At 41.3% G+C, this 10,951-nt stretch overlaps 1 protein-coding gene across 11 annotated transcripts in view; it reads left to right on the top strand.

Moving 5' to 3' along the window:
* The window catches only part of LOC133399091 (protein diaphanous homolog 3-like), a 216,809-nt gene that overhangs the window by 51,354 nt on the left and 154,504 nt on the right, over positions 1-10,951 (top strand). For 8 of the 11 annotated variants that reach the window (XM_061670210.1, XM_061670208.1, XM_061670209.1 and 5 more), the window contains one exon: positions 10,919-10,951. The exons of the other annotated variants lie outside the window; for them this stretch is intronic. In XM_061670210.1, the coding sequence (XP_061526194.1) occupies positions 10,919-10,951 (33 nt within the window). The remainder of the gene's footprint in view (positions 1-10,918) is intronic. 11 annotated transcript variants of the gene reach the window in all.

Here is a 10,951-nt window from a genome sequence, read left to right as displayed (position 1 = left end):
AGTTCGCCAATGTTTTCCTGGCTCGTAGCACTGTGTCACGAAGGATCGAAGAAGTTTCTTCTGATATTTGGAGACAGTTGGACGCAAAAGGCGTGGCGTTTGAATTTTTTTCGTGAGCCTGTGACGAAAGCACGGATGCATCCGACAGCGCTCAGTCACTGATTTTTTTTAGAGGAGTGGACAGTGAAATGAACATGCGTGAAGAGCTACTTGACCTCCAGAGCCTTAAGGACCAAACAAGAGGGAAAGATTTATTTGCTTCTGTTTGTTCCGCCGTACATGACATAAAATTAAAGTGGAATAAAATCACTGGGATTATTACGGATGGCGCACCTGCCATGGTTGGCGAGCACACGAAGAAAGAAACAGTATTTTAAGGCTTACAGAGACTGGTGGAAGTGTTCTGTCTGGCATTGTAGTGGTAGATTCAGATTTTATGTATTATTATTGTTCATTCATTCATTCATCTTCCGTTCCACTTATCCTCATAAGGGTCGCGGGCATGGTGGAGCCTATCCCAGCTATCTTCGGGCGAGAGGCGGAGTGCACCCCGAACTGGTCGCCAGCCAATCGCCGGGCACATATTATTGTTGTTCATAAAATATTGTGGAGCATACAATGCAGGGTTATTATAGTTGTGGCTTTTCCATTATAGGTAGGGTAAATACTTATTCACGGCACTGTAGTTAGTTTTTAGTTCGTTTTGAATTTTTCATTTTAAATTCAGTTAGTTTTAATTAGGTTTTACAGCAGGTTTGTTAGTTTTTATTTGTTTTATTTAAATAAAAATGCTTTGTTTTAGTTTAGCTTTTATTAGTTTAAATGTTTTTATTTGTCAAATGTGAGATGAAAAAAAGATCAAGTATTGGGTAATAAAAGTCAACAAAAAATACTGTTAAAAAAAGGACTAACTTACTAACAGATGAACAACCATCCACTAATCAAAGGGCTGATGGTCATTATGCTGGGTCAGAGGCTAAAGCAAAGCAAATAAAATTTATTTACATAGCGCATTTCATACACAAGGTAACTTTTCAATGTGCTTTACATGATTAAAAGCATTTAAAAACAAAGGAAAAAAACAGCTTATAAACATTTAAAACCGAGGAAATAAAATGAAATAAAAGTACAATTAAAATGGCGTACAGTGCAAGAAATACAATTTTAAAGTGGAAATGCTCCAAAAAGCATGGGGAAAAAAAGAAGAGTTTTTAACCTGGACTTAAAAACATTCACACTTGGGGCTGACGCCACTTCTGTTGGGAACTTATTCCATTTGTGTGCAGCATAATAGATAAATGCTGCTTCACCATGTTTGCTTTGGACTCTGTGCTCCACTATTTGACCTGAGTCTGTTGATCTCAGAGCCCTACTGGGTTTATATACCATTAGCATTTCTTTCATGTATTCAGGACCTAAACCATTTAGTGATTTATAGACCAGTAGCAGAACGTTAAAATATATTCTAAAGCTGACTGGAAGCCAGTGTAAAGACTTTAGAATTGGAGTAATATGCTCTGACCTCTTTGTTCTGGTCAGAACCTGAGCTGCAGCTGTTTAATGCTTTTTTTGGGGAGTCCAGTCAGAAGACCATTACAATTGTCAGGTCTACTTGAGATAAAAGCATGGATGAGCTTCTCCTGGTCTGTTTGGCACATGCAAGCCTTCACTCTGGATATGTTCTTCAGATGGTAGAAGGCAGGTTTAATAATTGATATGACTGTTGAAAGACTTGGTCGGACTCCAAATCAGCTAGCACAGACTTCACAATAGCTTTGGAAAAAGTCAGATAGTATTGAGTCAGGACAGCACGATGGTTTCAGCTGCTGAACCGTTTTCGCTACAGATTTTTGGTCAACTGTAACAAATTCTGACATGGTAATAGAGGTTTTCCTGGGTGGCTTCAGATTTAGTATCATTTTATCATTTTGGTGATTTGTGCTGACGTGTGGGCGTGTTTTTTTTTTTTTTTTTTTAAACCTGATTGATTGTAGTTTTTCACTAAAATAAGCAAATTCAATGCATTATCTACTGTTAGGAGTTCTGGAGCTATCTGATTCGGGGGGTTGTAAGCTCGTCAACCACAGCAAACAGATTGCTTGTATTGTTGAAGTTTGTGCTGGAACAGTTTTGCTGTGCAACCAACCATGTATAATACGCACCCCCAAAGTTTACCTCAAAATTCTGGAAAACCCTTCTGCCTATGTGTAATGCATTTTTACAATGCATGATTTGGCTTCTACCCATATGATCAAAACATGAAGTATTATCTGTATTTTGTCAGTTTTTTTTCAAAGGATTATTCTGAAGTTAAGCACTTTATTTGAACATGTAATACTTTTTTTGACTTGCTTTTATTTGGAAATTCCCAGCCCTACTTTTACTGAGTAAATGAGAAAACAGTAGTTACTTAGTAAATGAGAAAACACAAAACACGCTCATATGTTTGATTAGCCAGGTAGAATTTGTAAGATGGGTACAATTCTTTAAAGAAAACATGCAGGACCAGGGGAAATGGGAAATTTTATTTAAATGGGATTCAAATTAAACAGTCAAGCATTTCAGAAAAGCATTATCATTAAACAAAACATAACCATCAATAAATTAATGATGCTTGTTGTTCAGTCAGTTTTAAAAAAACAAAACAATATTTCACAAATTCTGCCAGGGTATGTAAACTTATGAGCACAACTGTACATATACGCAGTCATACGTACCTCTGTCATATTGGAATGAAAGTGTAGGCTACACCTTTTTTATAACCACTATGTGGCAGTGGCATATTGGAATGAAAGTGGTCAGCTTTTTCATAACCACTAGATGGCGGCATACATTTATAAAATGTGAAATTTCTTTCCCATTTGCCCCTATTCCTATGTATAATGCGCACTATTGACTTGACAATTTTTGGTGGAAAAAAATTAGTATTATACACGAGAAATTACGGTACTCCCTCCGTTTATTTTCAAAATTTTAAATATTCTGATGTTTATTGAAAATGCAGCCGGTCAGAAAAGGGTTTTAGGGACAGACAGACAGAGGGAGAGAGTGGACAGGGGGTCTCGGGGTGTAAACCACAGCAGAACAATCGTGAGACAGTCTTGATATTTGAACAGAAGTAACATTACAAGTTATTTGTAGATTTGTGAGGGGGGGGGGGGCACCCGGTGAAGACATGCAATAACTAGCGAAGAGAACCGGATAAGAGAGGACAGAGAAGGACAGGACAGGATGTGGGAAAATGAGCAAGACATTGTTAATGGCGAGTGGTGCGGTAGGATTCTTTTTAAGTGTCCAAACACCTGAAAGAACCTGTGAGTTGATGTTAGTATAACCTGTGTTGTTATTAGTCATCCTAGCACAAGTAATTCAAGTCTATAGTTTCTGTCAAACTTTTAAGTGAATGAACACTATATCACATGCATGTTAGTCAATTGTTGTACGTAGTTGCTGTGCTGGCGCATCGAGGGATGGAGAGCCTTGTTGAAGTTTTTACTTATCATTTCAGAAAAGTGTTGCTGTCTAGACCTGACTAACTCTTGGTTAAAATTACAAAGACTTTGTATGTAGAGGTCATAGTCAATTTGGAGTTTAGTTTTTCTCCACTTATGTTTTGCTTTCCTACACTTTGAGTTAGAGGTCTTTACCCTCATTGTGCTCCTCCACAGTGTTCTAGGTCGCCTCAAGATTGCCTTCGTTTTAATAGGAGCGACAGCATTCATGACATTTGAGATTTTCCAGGTGAAATTATCCAAAAGTTCATTAACTGTCTCAGCATTCACAGTTTGTGGCACAGCTATGGTCTCCATAAACTTTGTGGCGGTACTCTCATTTATGTACTACCTTTTCTTAATAGACATAGAGGTTGCCTGGATCTGTAATTCAAAACATACACAAAAATGGTCAGAAATAGCCATATCCTTAATGTCAAGTGATAGAATTTCAACATCCTTAGAGATGACCAGGTCTAAGATGTGACCTTGAGTGTGGGTTGGACTCTTAAAGGTCAGATGACAAAGTTGTCATGGGGTCAGTTAAAATTCACATTTGTATTGTTTATATGTTATGTAATACATGCACGTAACTTCCAGCAAGTTTCCAATTACAGTTTAGCTAAAAATTAGGTTTTATTTACGCGTATTAAGCCCTCCTCGAACATACCTGAAGCTCAAGGCACTGGGGTGTGGTGACTCTATCCACTTCAAGGACTACCAGAAGTGACGTTGCAATTGACAAACACAGAGCGCTACACTCTATACGCAATGGCGAGCAACGTGTGGGAATATGAGGAGGAGGAGGATTTCGACGTACAGGGGCACCCAACTGAACTTGGCATCGTCAAACCGTACGTTTGAACCGATCTGGAGATCGGAACCTGACAGTGACGACGACGAGCAGCCAAGTAGCAGCTTTACAACAGAAAAAGAGGCCACTGGGTCGATGTGATGGTATCTCAAAAGCATGTCTTTTTATACAGTCATGGCTTGAAATAATGGCACCCCAGGGGTGCCAATATTTTTTAGCACGACTGTACGCGTTATATATTCGTATACGTTTCAGTGACACGGCACAAGCTTTTACATTGTATGCAGTATTCCTATATATTGTGTGCCCCTCGCTCGAGTAACCGTTATAACACGCCACACAGAAAGTCTTTGCTGTGTCTGTTGGCTTGTCATATAGGCAAAAGTACAGACAACAGTACTGAAAAGTACTGTGTGGGTCTTTTTGTCCTACTCCCCAGTGCATAGTCACCATAATAGTCGTAGGTATGTATAAGGAAACCCGCACCTCTTGTCTACGCCGGTTCACCGCGGCACCGAGGCGGCTGTGAGATTTAGTTCTGTTGCTGGCGGTTGAGATCCCGATGGCCGTAGGAAAAAGAGTTGGCACCGCAGCTGATTCCCACCTCTACCTCTGTATCCAATGCATTCTGCTAAGTCTTTCTCAAAACACGCCAGTTCGAAGTGATCAGCACAGAGTTTGGAATGCTTGCTATGCACCCATATGTGACCACGTTTCTTCCCCTGTCGGTTGACCTATCCACTGCTCACGTATTCCTTTTTTACTTGGAAAGTAAAAAAAAAAAAAAAATTCTTGCCACTCCCTGAACCATTTGTACAACCAAATGCCACACAATAAACCATCATGACATCGCTAAATCATACGACAACAAATACACAAGGATGGGAACAACAGCATGGAACAATAGCACACAACGCCGAATCAACAGGCTGTTTGGCTCGTGTTACATCACAGTGCCCGGATAGAGACCCGAAGGCACTAGATGCAAAAAGCAGAAGGCGCATTCTGCATCATATTTATCGTTTTAACTGCTGTATATCTGCTATATAATCACTTTGAAATGGCAATTGTGGTTTGTCAAGTTATCAAGAAAATGTTTAACGTCTTTGTCCTCTGACCTTTTATGTGTTGAGAGAGGTCAAATGTGTCTAGTATAGCAGAGAGTTCTTTAGATTTTTTTCCCGTTACTGTCAACATGAATGTTAGTCTCCTGTTATGACACAATAGATGAAAAAAACGCTCGCTGAACAAGTAAACAAAATTAGAAAAAAAAACACCCAGACTCACCCATTATTCGTGGGGACTTTAACAAGCTAAACTCAACCACGAACTCCCTAAATACAAGCAGCACATCCACTGTTCGACCAGGGAAAATAACACCTCAGCGAACCCGACTGTCAAGCTCCTGAAGTTTGCAGATGACACCACTGTCATCGGCCTCATCAAGGACGGTGACGAGTCTGCATATCGACAGGAAGCGGAGCGGCTGGAGCTGTGGTGCGGCCGACACAACCTGGAGCTGAACACGCTCAAGACGGTAGAGATGATCGTGGACTTCAGGAGGCATCCTTCGCCACAGCTACCCCTCACGTTGTCCAGCTGCCTTGTGTCAACCGTCGAGACCTTCAAGTTCCTGGGAATTACAATCTCTCAGGACCTGAAGTGGGCGACCAATATCAACTCCGTCCTCAAAAAGGCCCAGCAGAGGATGTACTTCCTGCGGCTTCTGAGAAAGCACGGCCTGCCACCGGAGCTGCTGAGACAGTTCTACACAGCGGTCATCGAATCAGTCCTGTGTTCTTCCATCACAGTCTGGTTTGGTGCTGCTACAAAAAAGGACAAACTCCGACTGCAACGGACAATCAAAACTGCTGAAAGTATTGTCGGTACCCCCCTACCCACCATTGAGGACTTGCACGCTGCCAGAACTAAGACAAGGGCGTGCAAAATCCTCTCGGACCGTCTGCACCCCGGTCACCAGCTCTTCCAGCTCCTTCCCTCAGGTAGGCGATACCGATCAACGCAAACTAGAACTAGTAGACATTCCAACAGCTTCTTCCCTCTTGCGATCAACTTCTTAAACACCTAACCTATAATTCCATTACAACAAGCTGGCAATTTTTTTGACTTGAGTTCGTTGTCACATTTCTGTGGGGCCAATTATGTATTACTCGTGCACTCACTGTAGTTGTCTCGCCATGCTGCACTATTTGCATATACTGGCCACTCATGCCAGAGTAGCATCTGCTCCATTTCCACACTGATTGAGGAGTATCTATAACATTTGCACAACCAACATTGTCCCAGATGATCGCACTACTCGTCACTTTAAACCGCATACACTCCTTGAAGTCTCAGCGCCCTTTGCACAATGGTCATTGCACCGGACTATTGCAATATTAGTCGTTCGAACTGCTCTAAGTGCTAGAGGACTCTGCATCTTTTTGCGCAATTGTTTTTTGTCAATGTCTTTATGTCCCCAAAGTGTTCTGTAAATTGACTGTCTGTTGTACTAGAGCGGCTCCAACTACCGGAGACAAATTCCTTGTGTGTTTTGGACATACTTGGCAAATAAAGATGATTCTGATTCTGATAACATTTTGGACCACTGCTATACTATGCTAAATAACGCATACCGTGCCATACCTCGTGCAGCTCTGGGCAAGTCTGATCACTGCGTAATTAACTTAATACCAACATACAGCCAATAACTTAAATGCTCAAAGCCTACGGTGAAAACAGTGAAAAAGTGGACCAACGAAGCAAAGATAGAACTTCAAAGCTGTCTAGACTGCACAGACTGCTGTCTTTGAAAATTCAGCTGGCAGCCTGGATGAATATACGGACACTGTTACATCCTATATCAATTTCTGTGAAGAGGTGTGTGTACCAACAAAGTCATTTCGCACGTTCAATAACAATAAACCATGGTTCACTGCCAAACTTAAGCAACTTCGCCAGGCAAAAGAGAATGCATATCGAAGTGGGGATAGGGCCCTGTATAATCGCGCAAGAAACCAGCTGACTTAAGAAATTCACATTGCAAAGAGAAATTATGCAGTAAATTTAGAAAAACTATTTACCGCTAACGACTCTAAATCAGTCTAGCATGCATTACAATCGCTAACCAATTACAAACGATCGCTAACCAATTACAAACCACCTCATCTACACGCACCACCAGCTTCGGGGCACCCCAAGGTTGTGTCCTCTCTCCACTGCTCCTCTTTCGCTCCACGAATGACTGCACCTCAACGCACCCGGCTGTCAAACTCCGGAAGTTTGCAGACGACACCACAGTCATCGGCCTCATCAAAGACTGTGACGAGTCTGCGTATCGACAGGAAGTGGAGCAGCTGGAGCTGTGGTGGGGCCGACACAACCTGGAGCTGAACACGCTCAAGACTGGAGAGATGATTGTGGACTTCAGGAGGCATCCTTCGCCACAGCTGCCCCTCACACTGCCCTGTGTCAACCATCGAGACTTTCAAGTTCCTGGGAATTACTTTCTCTCAGGACCTGAAGTGGGAGATCAACAACAACTCCATCCTCAAAGTAGCCCACCAGAGGATGTACTTCCTGTGGCTTCTGAGGAAGCACGGCCTGCCACAGGAGCTGTTGAGGCAGTGCTACACAGCAGTCATTGAATCAGTCCTATGTTCTTCCATCAGTCTGGTTTGGTGCTGCTAAAAAAAGGACAAACTCTGACTTTAACGGACAATCAAAACTGCTGAAACGATTGTCGGTACCGCCCTTCCTACCCTTGAGGACTTGCACGCTGCCAGAACTAAGACACGAGCATGAAAAAATCCTCTTGGACCCTCCACATCCTGGTCACCACCTCTTCCAGCTCATTCCCTCAGGTAGGCGCGAACAAACAATGCAAAGTAAAACAAGCAGACATTGCAACAGCTTCTTCCCTCTTGCCGTTAACTTCTTAAAACCGATAACTTAGAATTCCATTGCAACATGCTGACAATTTTTTGTCTTGAGTTTGTTGTCATATTTCTGTCGGGTCAATTATGCATTATTCGTGCACTCGCTGTAGTCGTCTTGCCACGCTGCACTATTTGCATATCTGTTGTTGACCAATACTGGCCACTCATGTGCCTGAGCAGCATCTGCAACATTTGCACAATCGACATTGTCCCAGATTATCACACTACTAGTCACTTTAAACTGCATACATTTCTTGAAGTCTCTGCGCCCTTTGCACACTGGTCATTGCACAGGACTATTGTTCTTTTAGTCATTTCAAACTGCTCTAATTGCTACAGGACTCTGCATCTTTTTGCACAATTTTAAAAATAAATAAATACATTTTACCACATTACTGGCAACCTTTTATTACTCAGTGACTTTTTTTGTTGTTGTTGTCTTTGTCTCAAAAGTATTCTCTGTCAATTGACTTATTAATCCCTTGTGTGTTTTTGACATACGTGGCAAATGGGGGATTCGCTGTGGCACCTCAGGTTGCGGGAGCATGTCCGCTACAGGGTACCAGAGAGTGAGTTTTGCATTAGGCTTTGCTCCAATAGGACAGAGAGGGGTGTGTGGGAGATTCAAAGTTAGGGTTTGGCATCGAGAATCAGGAACCAATTCCGGGAGCACCGGGACTAACGTTCCGGTTCTCCCGGAATCGTTCAAATTTTTTACAAGTCAACTCTCAGTCAATTCGGTGAGTGCAACAATAAAATACATCTATGCCAATATTGAGACAACTAACAAGGTAAACGGTTGCTTGCACTTTTGCACTGATGGTTTTTAGCGTTTATTTTGTCTTCAAACAAACGTAAGAGCGGATGACAAAAAACAAAGCTTAACATTACGCTAAAACTTCAACGTAGCAACTTTACATCACAATGAATTGGGACAAAATTCACATAAACGTCTCACAATATCAAAAACACTAACCTTGTGCTTCATCGGTGGGTAAGGAAAGGAATCGGCGTTTTATAGCTTTTGGTTCCAGCCATTTAAAAATAAATAAATAAATCACCGGTGCCGTCCAAAATTACTTTTTGTGCCAAAATGCTGAGTTCCGGTGCGTCCCCTTCAAAATAAAAGGCCACAAGCTTAACACAGGAAGTCAACTTAAAACTTGCACATATAAGCCATTTGACGTGATGAAACAGTCCCAAATAACGGTTTTAACAATGCTATATTTATCGAAAACATTAATTAATTAATATTAAGTCAATTGGGTTAGTTCCACATACATTGCATTTAGTTCATAGGTTTGATATTGATACTGGTTATAAAGAACCCAGAGTCAAATGTTCATTTTAGTTTATGCTGTGGGCAGCTAAGAAAATGGATGTTCATAATTTGGGCACCCTTTATTTACAACATGTAAAGTGTTTTTACCCAGCACCCTAAAAGAATCGGAATCGAGAATCGTTTGGAACCGGGATCGCTCAAATTCAAACGATGCCCAACCCTACTCAAAGTGCTGCGTCATCTCCTTTCGTTGCTCCGATTGGTTGAGTGACGCTGATAAATCCATCTATGCCTCGTGTCGCCTTATCTCTTGTTCCTCAAATTGTTTGGGAACAACTGCATCATTTTGCCCTTCAGCCGTTTCAACAAAGCCAGTGTTTTCCTTTCGGGCTGCTGAATAATGCACGCAGTAAATAATGTTGGCAGCCAACAAATTAAAATATTGTCTATTCAGACAGAAACCATCTGCCTTGTAAAGATGTCTGCGCTCCCCAAAAATGTGGAAATTGTCAATGAAATTCACTTTGAGCCACTTACTTAATTGACTGAGCCTACTGAAACGTTAATCTCCAACTCGTACAGTTGGGAGAGGTCCACTTATGAAAACCTCAGCATCCAAACATTGCACTTTTGTTAGGAGATCAATAAAATCTCGCTTTAGTACCTTTGATTGCTGCTTGACAACATCCAGGGTCCCTGTGTGTATAATGACAGATTTCACAGTTGGGTGCCCATTAGTGACCTCCAGGATTTTTTTTTTTGAGATATCAGACACCATGTCATTGGTAAAACACAGTACATTGGTGTTCTTCTCACTGCAAAAACATTTCACATCATTGACAGCTCCATCACAACTATTAACGTTTGGGGTGCCATTTTTTTCTTGCATGATTTAGTTTCATCCCTTTCAGCGGTGGTGGAGGATGAGGCATTCTTGGTCAGGGTCTTATATAAGTGGCTCAAATCTATTTGTAAGTCTGATGTCAAAGTTTTGCATTGACTCGCTTGCTCTTGTCTTCACTGTAACGACCTGATTTCACATACATTCTTTTTTTTTTCATTCATTCCTCGTCTGGCTTGTTCCTCGTCTGGCTTGTTCCTTGTCTGGTCTTTTCTGTGATGTGTCAAATAAAAAAAATTTTTTTGGGTCTGTTTGGTTCTACTTTAATATTGAATTAAATCGCAACCTATATTGAATTGCAAACTAAGGAATTAAAATCAAATTGGGGTTCTTAACAATGCCAAGCCCTATTGATTTTATTGGCTACTCATCATTTTTATTTCAAGAATTGTATTTGTCCTTTTTAACTGTCACACTGCAACAAAAACGGCACTCTAACACACGTTTATGTGCTCTTCTCTGTGTACTTTACCTCTTTTAAAATGTTAAAAGATTCTGAAGATAGTACATCAACTGAGGAGCCAC

The sequence above is a fragment of the Phycodurus eques genome, chromosome 2 (genome assembly GCF_024500275.1).
Source record: "Phycodurus eques isolate BA_2022a chromosome 2, UOR_Pequ_1.1, whole genome shotgun sequence".
Classification (NCBI taxonomy): domain Eukaryota; kingdom Metazoa; phylum Chordata; class Actinopteri; order Syngnathiformes; family Syngnathidae; genus Phycodurus; species Phycodurus eques.
The sequence above is the reverse complement of the archived record's forward strand: the minus strand, read 5'-3'. Positions and strand labels throughout refer to the sequence as shown.